Genomic DNA, 16,804 nt, shown 5'->3' with positions numbered 1-16,804 from the left:
CACTTGGTGATACAAATTTGAATCACCTTTCTTTTCATACTTGAGTGAACACAAAATGGCTGAGTGTAGAAAGGGACAGGGAGGAATCTGGTTTACGATACTGGTTCAGGAAGGCACCAGTATCACAGCCATTTATCTGTTCATTCACCTAGTATGTGTCAGGTACCACTATAAGCATGGGGTAGAGTGAGCCAAAAAAGACAAACATTTCTGCCCTTTACATCCTAGTAGTGGAACAGAGACCAAACACAAACCAACAAGTGAATAAAATAACGAGTGTATCAGACAACAGGAAGTGCTGTGAAAAAAACACAAGCAGAAAAAGATGACAAGGTGGGTGTGGGGGCGGGGGAGGGAGGGAGGTGGGGAGCCACATCCAGGGCCCTGAGGCGTGGGGGAAGACTGTCCCACGTATGAACCAGGAATCACACCCGCCACCACAGATCCTTTGTAGCAGAGCAAAGGTTCTAGAGCCAGACCACTTTTGTTTAAATCCAAGCTTACAAGCTACTTAGCTTCTCTGGGCTTCACTACCTCAAATGTAAGATGGAAGCAATAATAGTAGCTAGTTTATAAGATTCAGGGATTAAATGAGTTAATACATGTAAAACACTTAGAACAGTATCTGACACACAGTAAGAATCCAAAAACATTAGCTATTATTGACAATTAATATCCCTTCTGGAGTACTGCTTTCTCAGAAATTACCAAGTGACTAAGCACAGAGTTCCAACTGAGGCTTCAGCAAAAGCTCAAGCTTGGCAAGCAGAGAGAAATATGCTTCCAAATTACTGAAATAGTCAATCTCCAATATGCAAGTTATCCAGTGACACTGCTTGGAAGGTTTCAGATGGTGTGACTCTCATAGAATAAAACTTAATAACTCTCACTCCAGAGAAAGTTTCTTCACTGGCTCTTACCAGGGTCCAGAAATGAGGATGTTTACTCACACTTTACAGGGCTGGCACCCATTACTAATTTTTTTTTTTTCCTCCAAGAATCACTCAACTGGCAACTTCCTTGCTTTGTCTTATTCCTAGAAGTAGCTGAGCCTGAATTCAGACAACCTGGCATTGAAAGAAACCCATTCTCTCTTTTACATAAGAGTGCTTAAAGGTGTTTTTTACTTCTCAAGGACAGGAAAGGGCCAAATAATCCACTTGATGTAAGTGAACTCTAACGCCTCCTAATTTTGACAAGCACTATTTGGCAACATGTAACAAGTTTTGTAATTCTTATAACTAACAATATAATTCCATTTTGGAGAACATATCCAAGGAAGTTCATGGCCCTCTCTGCCCCCTTCCCCTACAAAGTAATTTCTCCAAAGTGATTCACAGCAGTGTCATTAATAAAATGACAAATGGAGCCAAACTGAGTGTCCATCTACCACTGAACGAGCAAATAATGGTGTCTCAACTTAAGAAAAACTTACGCGGCCAGCAATGATACACGATAACAGTAATGAATAATAACAGTAATCATTTTCTGAGAACCAACTATCAATGAGGTGTGATGTTGGGACTTTTATATATATTATCTCATTGAAAACCTTATTATAGAACAGTTCTTTTTGTTTTACAAAAAGAAAATGGGCTCGGAGAGGTTCAAGCACTTCTACAAAGCTAGTCTTCAAAGTCAGGGCTGACTGCCATCTTTCTCTTTCTTTTGTCTACAACCTCAAGTGGCTGTGCTAGTATCTATAAACACCACGTATCTAAGATAACAATGGCTGAGCATTTACTGTGTGCCAACCACTGTGTTAAGTACATTTACATGTATGATTTAATTTAATCCATATAAAACCCTTCTTTAGAAATGAAGAAACTGAGTCACAAGGTGCTAAGAAACTTGCCTAAAAACAAAAAAATTAAGAGTGCAGCTGAGATTCGAACCCATGCCTCTGACTCTAGAGTTCCAGCTCTTAAACGCTTCACTAATTCTGCTTTCGGTGAAGTAATACAATGTTTCAAAAAAAAAAAAAAAAAAAGCAAGGTACAAAATAAGATACTTGATTTAAGAAGGACTTGACACGAATTTGAATTTGTACGTTTCTCTGAGGTGCTGCTCTAGTTCGAGCCCTCATCACCATTCACACCCTGTCCATCCACCCAACAGAGATGTGCAGGGTGCCCACTATGTACCATGGCATTGTCCCAGAGGCTGGGGATGCACAGCCGGCCAAATGCGAACACAGTCCTAACTATCTTGCTGTCTGCCTGCACGGCTCTCATGGTGGGAGGGGGCCCTCCACATGGGTCCTCATCTGTGGTGCTCAGTTCAGATGTCACCCCCCATCTCCCCCGGAGGCCTTCCCTGGTTACACTAATGTAACACGTACACATTCGCCTCCCTCCCCTGTTCTAGTGCTGCCACGTGTTTGCTGACTGACTTTTCAACCAGAATCAAAGCCCCACAGTGGCAGGGACAATGCTTGCCTTAATTACTTCCTTCATTCCCAGAGCTTAAAGAGTGCTTGGCATAGGAGACTCTCATCATTATTTGTTGAGTAAGACTTTTTCCTGTTTTAGTCTCTCTGCCTCCTGCACAGTGTTGGCAAAATGATCTTTCCACAGCAATGAATCTCCCACCATCTTGCAATGCCTGAGACCTGTGGCTCCTGCTTGTGTACAGGGTGTCAAATTCCACTTTCATTTACCTTTGTATTCAATGCCTTGCCTGGCCTGGCCAGCACACAACCTCTTCTCCAAAATACCAGAGAGGCAGTGAAGTTAAATGGTGAAGAGTGTGGGCTAAAATTGTAGCTCCAGGGGAGCCTGGGTGGATCAGTCAGTTAAGCATCTCTTTTTTTTAATGTTTAGTTATTTTTGAGAGACAGAGAGAGAGAGAGACAGAGCACAAGCAGGGGAGGGGCAGAGAGAGAGAGGGAGACACAGAATCCAAAGCAGGCTCCAGGCTCTGAGCTGTCAGCACAGAGCTGGACATGGGGCTTGAACTCAGGAACTGTGAGATTATGACCTGAATTGAAGACAGATGCCTAACTGACTGAGCCACCCAGGCGCCCCTACTAAGCATCTAACTCTTGATTTCAGCTCAGGTCATAATCTCAGGGTTTGTGAGTTCAAGCCCCATGTTGGGTTCTGCACTGACAGTGTGGAGCCTGCTTGGGATTCTCTCTCTCTCTCTCTCTCTCTCTGCCCCTCCCTCACTCTCTCTTTCTCTCAAGATAAAAAACATTTAAAAAATAAATAAATAAATAAAATTCTAGCTCCACTACCTACTAACCTACCAGACAAATGACCTTAGACAGATTTGGGCCTCAGTTTTCTAATCTTAAAATTGGGCAATAAATCAGCACACAAAGGAATGGGTTATTGTGAAGGTTAAACTAGTTATTCAATCAAAAATATTGAGAGTCGTTCCTGGCACATAATAATGACTACTGTTTTCTACCATGAGCCATGGACTTCAGTCACATCTATCTATTCCTTCTTCCCTAAACAAGCTGTGTTCTTTCACACTCTGTGCTTTTTTTACACGTGTTGTTTTTAAGCCTATCACTGACTCACTATGACTGCATGTTTATTAATGTGAAGTTCCTTAGAGCAGAAATTATAGCTTTAATTCTTCATGAGGTATGGGACGCTGATTCATTTGATAAATGTTAAACCAGGATCATTATGTAAAATTAGTCATTTTAATAGTTTGTACTTACATGAGAAAGGTCAAGGTGACCCTTTAAAGCTCATTTGGTTTTCCTTTTCTGTTTACTTAAGTGCTGACTTCTAAGAATAAGTGAAGGATTAGAAAGCTTACGCCTTCCCAATTTTCAGGCTCTCATCTTCCACCTACTCCTTTCTCACCATCATTTACAACAAAGCCGTCAAGACCGACCCCCAAGGCAAAGTGATCCTTAAATACTATATAAAATTGTAAGGGGTTATTATTACTACTGGTAATACAGACAGCTCTTGTCTCTGCTAGTAACTATGGGCAGGAACTTGCCCAATAATATGGAGAGATGGTGTTTCCTGTCTCCCCATCCCCACCCCCTTCCAGGGAGAAATGCTGACCTACGCAGGTTAGGAACAACATATTGTCTCTCACATGGAAACGGTGCAAAATAAATGTCAAAGCTGTAAATAAAAATGAGATTGGTGGATAATTTAAAGTTTGCAATATTCCGGGGGCTTGGGAGATTTAGGTGGTTTGCAGAAAGGTTAGAATCCAATCAGTTCAAGCATACTGGGTTCTCAGAAGTCTAGGAAAGGCAAGAGGAAAAGCTTGCCTTTCAACACATGGCCTGAGGCAGGTCTCATACCTGTGAAAGGTATCTACCTGCAGGGCCTAGATCCTTCCCTATCCTCACTAGTCCACTCTAATTCCATTATATTATAGAGTAGGTAACCATTAATTGTGCTGTGTCCTGGCCTAGGAACAACCATCATATAATGTCGTCCTAATGGAAAAGTATGTTCCCATTTCTAACCACCAGCTAATAGAATGCTCTTTGCAGAGTGTCTCACATATAAGCTAGGGACCGCACCAAGCTGGATTCAGTTCCCTCTGGAGAACATGTGCCAAATGTTGTGTTCTACATTTTGCAGTAAAAAGAAGCCAACCTCCGTGAAGTGAGTAACGTGGGATCCTTGGTCAAATTCTCAGATCCAAATCTGGGTTAAGCAATAAATAATATAACAATAAGAGAGCAAGAGGAGACCAGATAAGAAATGGGAAAAAGTGGAAGCTGAGAAAGTTGGAGTCAGGCACACCAAGGTGAGGACCTGCCTTATAGGAAGCGCGCTCGCTCTCTCTCTCTCTCTCTCTCTCTCTGCCCTTCTCCTAGGAGCCCAGGGCAAGCTCCATGCCACTATTAGATATGAGCTCAGACATCACTATCTTAGAGGGTCCTCCCTGACTATCCACCGTTACGGTGGCCTCCATCTTGAGTTATTTTCTTCTCTTCATTGCACTTACCACTCTCTGAAATGACCTTACTGCTTCTTTACTGTCTGGCTCTACCTAAGAGAACATGAACTCCTTGAGGAGTCTCACTCACATCATGCTCACCAGTGTATACGCAGGACCTGGGGCAGTGTGTGCCACATGGAAGGCACACTGGAAATGTCTGTTGAACAAACAGGCTTGTTGTGTGAGGTTTCAATGATGGAATAAATGATCAACTTTTCTGTAGAACTAACCTCCCCTCAACCCACCTACCTACTCATCTATCTACTTACCCACCTACCTATCTGTGTCTGGTATAGCACTGCTATACTGCTGTATAATAATTATTATAAAAGAAGCAAAAACAGAGAATGATACTGTTATGAGTCAGCAAGTACTCACTGAACACCCAATACCTGTTTCACAGTACAGGAGAAGAGAAGGGTATAAATCACGGCCCTTCCAGGAGACAAAGCAAAAGTCAGCTGAAGACTGATTGCAGCTTGAATGCTAACTTAAAGTCTGCTCATAGGTGCAGGGAGTTATGTCATTTGATAAACTTCTTTAGTCAATGGTCAGAATGTATAGGAACTCCTAGAATCCAGCCAACACTCTGCTGATGTTGATCATGGGGAGAAAATGGAAGAGCAGCAGTGGTGTGGGCAAAGCAGAAATCAGCTCTGCACCTCTCCCACCAAGTTAGCCCTTCAAAAAAGGCTCTGGGTCTATCTTTCTTCACAGGGGGGCATGGGGGCCCCCTTTGCCCACATGTGGCGTGGAGGCCCATTCATCCTGGTACTTAGCCGCACCAGCCTTTGCTCCTCCACTTTCTGCCGAAAGGCAGGGCTGCTGCCACGTGGGGCTGGAAGTGACCAGGATGGAGGTTTTGTCACTTCCTTTCTCCCCAGTATTGCAACTGCAGCTGTAGTCCTGCAAGCTGCCTTTCAGGGAAAAAAAAAGACTGAAGAACAGGCCTTAGTGGTCTCTTTCAGCATTAGATTTCCATGAAATCTTATCTGTACAGGGATTCAGAAAATGAGTAAACTGCTTTTGCAGTGTTTTGAGCATAGTTCCTTGACTCACACTTAAAAGCTGGGAAAGAAGACATTTATTTAAGACAGTGGTTTTCAAACTATTTTAAAAGTAGCAGACTACTCTTTTGTAAATGAAGTTTTACATGGATCCTTACTACAATAAACAGGAAGGGGGACTCCCCTCAGGTTGTGGCCAGGTCAGGGGCTAGGGGCCAGGGGCTTTATTTTCTCAGCTTTCCCCTTCCCCTCTGAAGGGGGCCCTTGACATATCTGAGGAACACAACTGGTTTAAGGAGAAAGGGAAAGGAAGTTAAGATTGATAAAGAAAGTATTGAATGGGGAAGAAGCGAAAGCTTTTCCTTAATGTGCAAGGAGAGGTGGAGCTGGAAAGTCACCACTTTGTAACCATCATAGTAAAGACTGGTTCAAGCAAGAATCATCACTGAATGCTTAATCTAGGAAGGAAAGTTTGACAGGAAGCAGAATATATTCATGATCTTCAAATGTCTCCCCATGGATTGCTTAGAAGAGAGAAAACTCTGCTTATCAGGGCACAAACATCACTGGTCTGAGACTTCAAAATGTGAGTATCATGAAAGACAAAAAAAGGCTAAGGAAGTGTTTCAGATTAAAAGATAAAAGAGAGAGGACATCTTAATAAATGTGATCCCTGACCGGATCATGTACTTGAGGGGGGAAAAAACACTAAAAAGGACATCACTGTGACCAGCAATAACATATGGACTATGGATCCTCAATTTGATAAAAGTACTGTATTGGTGATAAACTTCCTGAATTTGGTAACTGTACTGTGGTTATGTAAGAGAACATCCTTGTTCTTGGGAAACATATACTGAAGCATTTGGCCTGACAGGGACAGGATATGAATGACCTACTCTCAAATAGTTCAGAAAAAAAAAACATAATACAGTATTTGCAGATACAGAGAGAGCAGTGGTTTTCCGAGTGGGATCCATAGAGGTGCAATGGCATCATCCACTTTCCAGAAATACAAATTCTTAGGTTCCACCCCCCAGACCTACCAAAGCAGCTGTGTGTGGGTGGGCCCAGGAGTCTGTTTTTACAAGCCCTCCAGGGGATTCTGATGCACACTAGAGTCAGAAAACCACTGGTACAAAGAGAATGACAACACAAATGTGGTGAAACATTAAAATTGGCAAATCTGGGGAAAGGGTATATGGGAGTTTTTTATATCATTATTGAAACTCTTCTGTCAGTTTGAAATTGTTTCAAAATGAAAATGAACAGTAACAACAACAACAACAGCAAGATTACCCTGGGGTGATCTATATACAGATGTGGGAAGGAGAGACCTTGGAGGCAAATCATGGGGTTCCTGCAGGAACGTGCACGGGAAGTGATGGGATCCAGGACGAAGGGTGCCATGCCTCCTGTGTAGCGTGAGGAGTGAAATGTTGGTCTGCACAACAAATCTCCTTGCAGAAAACGTGAGCACCAGATCTACTAACCTGAATAAGACAGTCCAGCAATCTCTATAAAGAGGTCCTCTTCAGAAAAGCTTTCGGGTAGCATGAGGAAAGCCGTGGTCACAGCACTCTTCAGATTTTTATCAAGGGCTGACCTAAGAGCAACATTCTCATTCATTGCTATGATTTTCACCTGCAAAAAAGCAGAACATTCAGAAGAAAAATTGCAGGAGTAGAGTATTGCTCAAGCTACGGGTTTACACATGCACTGGAGCTGTCCCAAACCCTTAGCCCAAAAGATCTTAGAAGATTAGGCCAGCCAACACAAAATAATTGCTATTCTAATAAGCAATCCCAGAGGCTTGCATTTGATGCTAAACCAAAGATACCAGATACAAGAAAGAAAAGAAAGAAAAATTTCTCTCAAATGAATAAACTCTCCATGGGTTTTGAAAAAGAAGTCAGTATAAAAGGAATGAATGTCCTTCGGGAAATTTTGTATTTTACAATTTTATAGTCTCAGTCTTCTTTACTTAATTTCATGATAGAGAAAGGCATTTAACTCCTTTATTTAGAACTCACCTTTGTTCTTATCCATATATAACCTAAGCACTTCATGCTTTATTTTGAACTTCACTAAGGAAAAAGGAAAGAAAATTAGCTACAGTAGAAGCAGATGGCTTTGGGGATAGGTATGGGTTCAGGTCTAGGGATTTACTAGCTGTATGAATTTGGGCAAATTATTTAACTTCTCTGAACTTAAGTCCTCATCTACAACATGAGGATAAATACGCAGCAAAGAATTGTTTCAAAGATCGAATGAAATGATAAATGAAAACTATCTCATGTACTAGTGAGTGACTTGGTCAATAAAAAGGATTTTTCTTCTGAATACACCCACCAGAAGCTGCTCTCTTTGACTTCCACCAAGTCCATTAAACTACACATTGGTCCAGTCTGTTCTGAGATTCTCTGTTTTGAAGACTGCACTGTAAAGTCAAGAAAATGTGTTCAACAAGGCTATGATGGCAGGGGGCTGGGGATGGTATCTAGGACAGGGATGCCCAGGTTTGGGGTACTCACAGGTGTGAAAACATTAAAAAGTATGGGAACTGATGATATTGGTTGGCCAGCTTTTTTAAAATAAATAAATGAATGAATAAAAGGAATATGGGGGGGGGGGGTCAGAGAAAGAAAATGTGTTCAAGACCCAGCTCCACCTCTTACTAGCTCTGTGACTATGGCCATAATCCCTTATCAGTAAAATGGGGTTAATAACAGAACCAAATTGATAAGGTTGTTGGTTAGATCATGAGATACTGCATATGGACCCGTAGCTTCCTTCCTTCTGGGTCTTTCTTGCGGCGTGATTCAAGAGCTTCTCTGGGCGAGGGGTTGTCACCTTTAATAAGCACCAGAATCTCTTGGGAGAGCTTGTGAAAATGCATATTATTAGGTCCACCCCCAGAGTTTCTGATTCAGTGGGCCTGGGCCAGGCCTGAAAATGTACATTTCTAACAAGTCCCCAGTAATGTTAATGCTGCTGGTTCAGGAACCACATTTTGAGAACCACTGCTCTTAAGTACATACTTAGAAGCAGAAATGCCAAGTTGCTCTTCGGAGTGGCTGTGCCAATTTCCACTCCCAGCATGATCCATAAACCATCAGGCTGCTTCTGACTGATTTTCTTAACAAGGAAGGGGTCTAGAAGTCCCTAATAAAGACTCACACGAGCGAAATGGATTCGCTTTCTGTACACAATGTGGCGCTGTCACCAAATCTTCCTCCATTCTAGAGAATAGGGCTTAAGTTGCCTTTTGTCAAAGGAAGATGATTTCTTAGAAAAATTAAGATGGCACATAAAAGACATACACTATGAGAAACTCTGAAGTTTTATTGGATGGCAAGGATAAAGGAGGGATGTCTGTCTCAAAATAGAGTTTCTTTTTTTAATTGTAAAAAACAGCATTATGAAACATAACTATTTTATAAACTTAAGAACCTCACTTCTATCTTTCACCTTTTGTCCCTACTTTTTTTCTAAGGGCATATTTATAACATCCAAACGTCTCAAATGTAGGTAAGCCACTTTATTCACTACTACCAACTCCTCCCTTGTAATTACAGCACTTAATAGCCCTTAATTAAGCCTTTCAGCACTTGGGTGAGTTTAGCATTATTGCAATCATCTGCAGAAAGTAAAACGAAGGTGCAGTCCAGTAGCCTGACTTGCCCAAGGTTGCATAATGAGTCGATGGCAAAAATCAGGGTAACACCCTTATACTTGGCAAATCCTGCTCTAAATATTTTGAATTACTCTCATGCATTTAGTTAGGGATCTGTTCTGGCTAACTTTTTTTTTTTTTTTTTTTGGTGCTGGTTAATTTATCTTGAAAAGATGATTAAAAGCTATGTTAGGGTGCTATAATAACACCTATATTTATTCCTTGAATAACTTTCACGAACTTTGTATTCCATATAGAATCATGGATCTAGAAGGGGAACCTCCTTACCTTACTAATGGGGAGACTGAGGCCCGGAGGGCTAAAAGACTCCCCCTTGAGAAGCACCCCAAGAGAGGACATAGGTCCCTGATTTATCCAGAGCTCTTTCTACAACCCTGTGACACAGGTTTACTTCCAAAACCCTATTTGTCATCCTCATTCATCAGGTCCTGCTCAATAATTCTTCATCCTCTCTCTTTTTGGTGGCTTTTACAGAAAATAAAAACAGAGGTTATTCTGAGATGCTAACCAATCACAGATGCAAAGAGTAACTTTGGGGAAAACGTTCCTATTCAAAGCAATACACTTGTTCTCTAAGAAAGCTGTTCTACTTAGGTTGTAGAAAAGCAGTCTGTTTGCTACTTAAGGTTAAGAGAGTAAAAATAAAAGCATCCTTACTCAAAGGAAAAATGTCAATTCAGAAGACTCTGCTACTGTGCTGATCTGGCTCTCCAGTGTAAGGTGACCTAGGAACTTGTCTCAGCAGCACTGTTATTTGTGGTTCAGAGTGAAAAGCCAGCGAACTCTTGGGACGCTGCCAGAGAGGCCTGGGAAAAAAAGAAAGTCCTCAGATTTGTGAATAGCTGTTTGTATCTTACTGGGAATGCCCCGACCTGAACCACACAGATAGCATTAGCACTACTGCCAAGGAGAAAAATCTTTACTGGGAAGAGGAAGGGGCAATGCTTGAAGGGACTTTCAAAAGCCCAACTGGGAGAGATTTGTGAGTACCTTTCAAAACAGAAAAAAAAGAGAGTCACATGTGGTTTCCTCTATAATACGGTCATAGGGAGACAGTCCTTGAATTGCAAAAAGTGAAGTTACAGTTCACAAGGAACACAGCCCTACCTAGTGTTCAAACACTCAACCAAATGACACTTCTCACAGAAGTTTCCCATTCCAAATGACCAGAAAGACTAATTTTTCTAAATGGTTACTGCTTGAGGACTAAGAAGAAATGCTGAACATTCGAGCTAGTTGAAACCTTATAATATGCCTGTTGGACTGCAGGCTTTTCCAGGGTCAGCAATGTGGTGTTATTATTTTTTTTATTCCTTTAGCAACCACAGAGAAAAAACTTAGTTGTCTGAATAAGTATATTAATGGTTCAAATTTTGCATTTCAAAGGCTAGGGAGCAAACATTTGCTCACAACTGGGCAGAGCCCAAACCAGTAAGTCAGGTTTTCCAACTCTCTTTCAGGGATCTTTAATACCACTGGGAATTTTCTATCTGCAAAAAGCAAATCAATAAATTTACAATATGGTAATAATTGCAAAACTGTGAATATACTAAAAACCACTGAACTGAACACTTTAAATGGATGAACTGTATGATATATGAATTATGTCAATAATTTGTTATAAAAAAGCTATATTACTAGCAAAATATTGACATTGTATGTCAATGTGAATGTCTTAAAAATTCAAGCCAAATTGTCTAAACATAGATATACAAAAACCCAGACTTAGGTTAAATAAATTAGGGGAATGACTTAATTTTTACTTTAGAGTTCTTTTGACCTAAAAAAGGATTGGCCACAAGATTCTGTTATTTAAATTTCATATTTCATAGAAATATGATTTGGGAAATGACTCGGAAACTTAAAGCTGCCCTAGAAATAAAAATAGTTCATCTCCTCAATTACAAGGTAAGTTAATGGTAAAGTATAATAGAAATTTAATTTACACTCAATTTTTTCCAGAAATGTCCATCTTTTTATATTTTATATTTATTTCTTATATATATATATTTTTAGAGAGAGAACACACACAAGTGGGGGAGAGGGACAGAGGGAGAGGGAGGGAGGGAGAGAGGGGGGGAGAGGGGGGGAGAGGGGGGGAGAGAGGGGGAGAGGGGGAGAGGCGGAGAGAGAGAGAGAGAGAGAGAGAGAGAATGAGAATCTTAAGCAGGCTCCAGGCTCAACACAGAACTTGTTGTTGGGCTCAGTCCCACAACTCTTGGATCATGACCTGAAGAGAAATCAAGAGCCATTCACTCAACTGACTCAGCCACCCAGGCGCTCCTATATTTCTTTTTTTATTATTATTAATAAACTTTATTTTTTATAGCAGTTTTAGAGTTATAGCAAAACTGGAAAGTACAGTGAATTCCCACATACCCTCTGTATATTCCTTTTAAAGACATGAACTGAGAAATTCTATTTGCAATATGGAAGACAATTTTAGAGCTTTAGACAATATCATTTAACATAAATACTTCTTTGAAAATACATAAAAGCATACTCATATTCTCACAATTCTAAGATCTTCAATTTTTTTTTTGTCCACAATGCTATCAACCCTCTTTTTATCAGATTTGTTCGTTTCATTACTATTTGCTGCCACCTAGTGGCAAAAATCATTGGTTTAAAGATAGCTATCACCAAATTCTCTGGTTAGCAGTGATTTCTAGGTGATAGGGAAGCTGCTAATGGGTGAAAGTTAATTTGCCCATTTATAATTTTTTATTTTATTTTTTACCATGTGTTATTTTCAAGTGATTCTTAAGATAGCCTAGTTTTCTTGAGTTAGAAACTTAATAAGCCTGAAGAATAGTCATCATTCTTGATAACATTTTCTTTTTCAAGTTAGATGAGAAATGCAATTTTTATCAAGATGGGTGTAGCAGCTACTACTTGTCTTGAGTTGCTGGTTTTATTTTACCAGGATATGTGACATTTAGATGAAATCTGAGGTCATTTCCAGGGCTTAAATTCTGAGATTTCACGGTGTTTCATTTTCTAAAGCTTATTTAAAAAAAAATGGAAATATTGTAAGCACAAATCATAGTACAGAGCATAATACAACATTTTCACATTCAGTATCTCACTTTATCTCAAAATAACTGAGATAGGCAAGGACAAAGAGAAAGTAAAGATCATTTCCTGAGTATCTACTAAGTGCCAGACATTTTTTTTTTTTACAAATGTTTATTTATTTTTGAAAGAGAGAGAGATAGAGTGCAAGTGGAGGAGGGGCAGAGAGAGAGGGAGACACAGAATCCAAAGCAGGCTCCAGGCTCTGAGCTGTCAGCACAGAGCCCGAAGTGGGGCTCAAACTCACGAACTGCAAGACCATGACCTGAGCCGAAGCTGGACACTTAACCAACTGAGCCACCCAGGCGCCCAGTGCTAGGCATTTTAGATTTAGGCATTTCTCAAATCCCTTTTAAGGTTGGTGTCTGTAAGCCTCATACACAGATGAGGATGTCCCAAGGCTCAGGGAAATTAAGTCATTGGTGCAGGGTCACATAGCTCAGAGCTGGGATTCAAGCCCTAGATCTGAGTCTAAAATACCCATGTTCTTTCCAGCATTTCCGTTCTGCTTCCACTAGTCACTGCCTTCGTGAGGCAGGCAGGACAAGCACTGTATTTATCCTAGATAAATTACCTGAGGTTCAAAAAGATCAAACAAGTTTCCCAAGTTCACATAAACAGCTAATAAGTGGCATGAATGAATAAGACCCAAGGCTTCTAATTCCACTTGCATTACTCTTCCATCAGGCTACACATTTTGTAAATTAAAAAAGAAAAAAATGGAAAGAAAATTAACATATACAAATTTTCAATTACATCTATTTGTTCAATTATTTTACTGATTATCCAGCTTTACTAGATTGTCTTTATTAATTATGCAGCTTAGAAATGCAAAATTCATCTACATAAATATGAAGTTATTTCAGTAAGCCTATTGCTTCTGGACTTAAATGTTTTTAGTGAAGCGCACAAGTTTAAAGGGAACAGCTTGACAAATTTTCATACATAGACTTACCCATGTAACTATTGCCCTGATCAAGTGGTTCTGGATGTTCTAATGAGCTGCACTATTAAATTCTAAGCCCAGAAGCAAGGCAAGAGAATTGTGACTGCCCATGTATATCAAGAGAGATTTTTATGGCACAACCAAGTGAGCTAAGGTTGTATAAATCTTTTAATTTTTGCCGTAAATGACAAAAAAGGGAGCAGCATAGTCCCTCTTATGGGAAACATTTGAGAACAATCCATGTACCCTGTTGTGGGGCCTGAGACTCTCTAACAGCACAAAAATCGTTCCTTGCTGTGACATTAGCAACTGTGACTATGTCACACAGTTCTTAAACTATGAAAAGACTCCTTCATGGAAAATAGGCTATATATCAGCAAAAAAGAAGAAATGTAATATGTAAATACATGTCAAAAGTTCAAGTCCTTTCCACTTTTTTCCTATGCCCAGGGGGAAGCCTTCCCCCCATAGCCTCCTCTAGTAGAATCCCAAATGAGGGAAGGACTTATTGCAGGATCTCACCACTGGCCTGAGGAGAGTAAGAAAGGAGATCAGAATCTACTCCCCTCTGAATGACTACCTGGTTTATTCCTTTATTCAACAAATGGTTGCTGAATGCTTACTGTGTGCCAGGCATTGTCCCAGGCACTGATGGGATACGTCAGTGGACAAAAACTGCCCTGTGGCACTTACATTCCGAAATGGTGATCTGGGTCATGCTGATAGAGGCTCCATTGAGGCACTGAGCACCTCTTTTGCCATCCAAAGGTACTGCCATCTATAGGTACTGACTCTGAGGCTGATCCATTCAGACAACTGGACTATCTTTAGAGAGTGGGCAGGGGTAGTGTGGGTAATATCTGGATATTGTTTGGCACTGAATTCTATAGGGACTTAAAGGAATCTGAAATGCATTTTTGTTTCTTGGAGTTCCATCTCAATGCAATCACAAAGACGAACGCAGGGTTAGGTTCAGAGAGGAGAGACATCCTTAACTGTGGCAGCCAATAAAACACTTGCTCACCGGTTTCTGGAGTCGTCCAGCAATGTATAAATTATTCCAGTTGAGGAGATCTTCAATCAAAATACTAGTGCTAATGACCCCATATTTGATAAGCTGGAAAAGAAGAGAAATGGGCATCAAGGAGGGCAAAATACCATACTATTGCTTTTGCAAATGCAAAACCTAAGGTAATAAATTTCTGAACAGAGTAGCACCTAGATTTCCAAAGCCATTTAAAATCTACCTTGTGAAAACACAAAATCTGTCACAAAGGATTAGTTTCCAAGACTGATCTGTCCCCTCAGTGATGTGAGGTGAAGTGACCACTATCTTTACTCAGGCTCTTGTGATGTTAAAGGCACAACGGCTCTTAGGTGCTGTCTAGTACATATTGGTCCTCCCTGGATTGGAAATAAAAACCGAGTCTGGGGGCACCTGGGTGGCGCAGTCGGTTGGGCGTCCGACTTCAGCCAGGTCACGATCTCGCGGTCCGTGGGTTCGAGCCCCGCGTCAGGCTCTGGGTTGATGGCTCAGAGCCTGGAGCCTGTTTCCGATTCTGTGTCTCCCTCTCTCTCTGCCCCTCCCCTGTTCATGCTCTGTCTCTCTCTGTCCCAAAAATAAATAAATGTGGAAAAAAAAAATTAAAAAAAAAAAATAAATAAAATAAAAAAAATAAAAATAAAAACCGAGTCTGTACCACAGACAGTGTGAGAAGCCAAGATATAGTTCATGGTTCTCATCTGAGAAATAAGAAACCTAATAAATGGCATAACCATGGTAGCAGTGTAAAAACTAGGTCCCTGAATTTCAGTCTGGGCTTCCAACATTCATTTCATCACAGAATACGAGACATTTTCTCTAGAAGTTTTCACCAAATTCCTTTACATGGTTAACTTCCCTTTTGCTACTGAATATTTCAAACACTTTTGTAATTACAAAGCCACATCTCCAAAAATTAAACCTCTTTATCAGAGCTAAACACATGGAATTATGGCCAAGCTCATTTCAAAAGCAATTTGTGCAAACCCTAAATGTAGTTGTTCCAGGTTACAAAATCCCATTTGCTTCAATGAATAACTTCAGACTCACTTTGCTAAACTTCAGTATCCAAACAGCCTTCTCAGGCTACGAATATCTAAAAAGTAGCTAAAGAATTTCAATTAAAAAGTACAGTCTCTTTGGCATATAATTATGCCCCAACATTTGGTTACTGGAGCTTGTAATATTGTTTGAAACCACTAATTAGAGATAGGCTCAGCATAATACTAATTATGGAGAAAGAACAAAGCTATGTGTTTGGCATGACTGAAGCAGACATGAAAAGCTGCACCGAGCAACAATCTCGCCTCCGATCTGGCTGCAATACTGCAGAAAAAGCCCTTCTTGTTGCAGGCATGTAACAGCTGGGAGGTAATGGAAACACCACTGACCTGAAAGTCACTAACTGTCACTAACGAGTCGCATGACCTTATGAAAGCCATGTTCACTCTCTGAACCTTCATCTTTTCAACTGCAAAATGCAGGTGGAGCAGGATTAGACCTCAACCAGAAAAGTATACATCTAGCCCAGAGGCTATGCAGACATCACCAATCATAGTGCCCATTCCCGCCAAGATCAGACAGGTCTTCAAAATCCTTCTCAGGTCAATACTCCAACCTCCTGCCCTTCAAAGTGTGATCCATTGACCAGCAGCATCAGCATCAGCATCACTTGGGAGCTTGTCAAAAAATGCAGAACCTCAGGCTCCATTCCAGACCAAGTGAGTCATAATCTGCACTTCAAGGAGATCCTCAGGGATGATTTATGGGCACATCAAAGCAGGATTGATCTAAGCAATCAGCAGCATGAAGCAGAACTGGCATAGCTGGCAGAATCTGTATGTCAACACTAGCCCAGCTAATCTCTGGGAGGGATGTGACATAGTCCCCCATTGGTCCTCTCAGGCTGCGGTCCTGCCCAGGTCTTGGGAGCTCTCTTAGAGACTGGACCCCTTCATGTGAAAGACCCCTTGGCAGGGTTCCTGCTGTCAGACAACACTCTGCTGGGATCTGTGCATCTTATCTGCTCTCCAGCAGGGAGACGGGGTGCATCCTCAAATTCTACCCACTTGCTGGCACCAGGAGGTTCCTATCATGTGGCATCA

At 40.9% G+C, this 16,804-nt stretch overlaps 1 protein-coding gene across 7 annotated transcripts in view; it reads right to left on the bottom strand.

The window, feature by feature from the left end:
* Positions 1-16,804, bottom strand: part of TAMM41 (TAM41 mitochondrial translocator assembly and maintenance homolog) — a 50,550-nt gene that overhangs the window by 29,451 nt on the left and 4,295 nt on the right. For 4 of the 7 annotated variants that reach the window (XR_009260699.1, XM_058725970.1, XM_058725972.1 and 1 more), the window contains exons 3-4: positions 14,682-14,774; positions 7,433-7,583 (exon numbers count right to left, since the gene is read on the bottom strand). Coding sequence is in view for 6 of the 7 variants with exons in the window: in XM_058725970.1 (XP_058581953.1) it covers positions 7,433-7,583; positions 14,682-14,774 (244 nt within the window). In the remaining variant the exon portion in view is untranslated. Of the gene's footprint in view, positions 1-7,432; positions 7,584-7,972; positions 8,027-8,291; positions 8,458-10,293; positions 10,443-14,681; positions 14,775-16,804 lie in introns of those variants that run through there. The other 3 variants (XM_058725975.1, XM_058725973.1, XM_058725974.1) reach the window with 3 other exon arrangements.

Source organism: Neofelis nebulosa, chromosome 4 (genome assembly GCF_028018385.1).
Source record: "Neofelis nebulosa isolate mNeoNeb1 chromosome 4, mNeoNeb1.pri, whole genome shotgun sequence".
In the NCBI taxonomy this organism is placed as follows: domain Eukaryota; kingdom Metazoa; phylum Chordata; class Mammalia; order Carnivora; family Felidae; genus Neofelis; species Neofelis nebulosa.
This window is presented reverse-complemented; position numbering and strand designations above follow the sequence as displayed.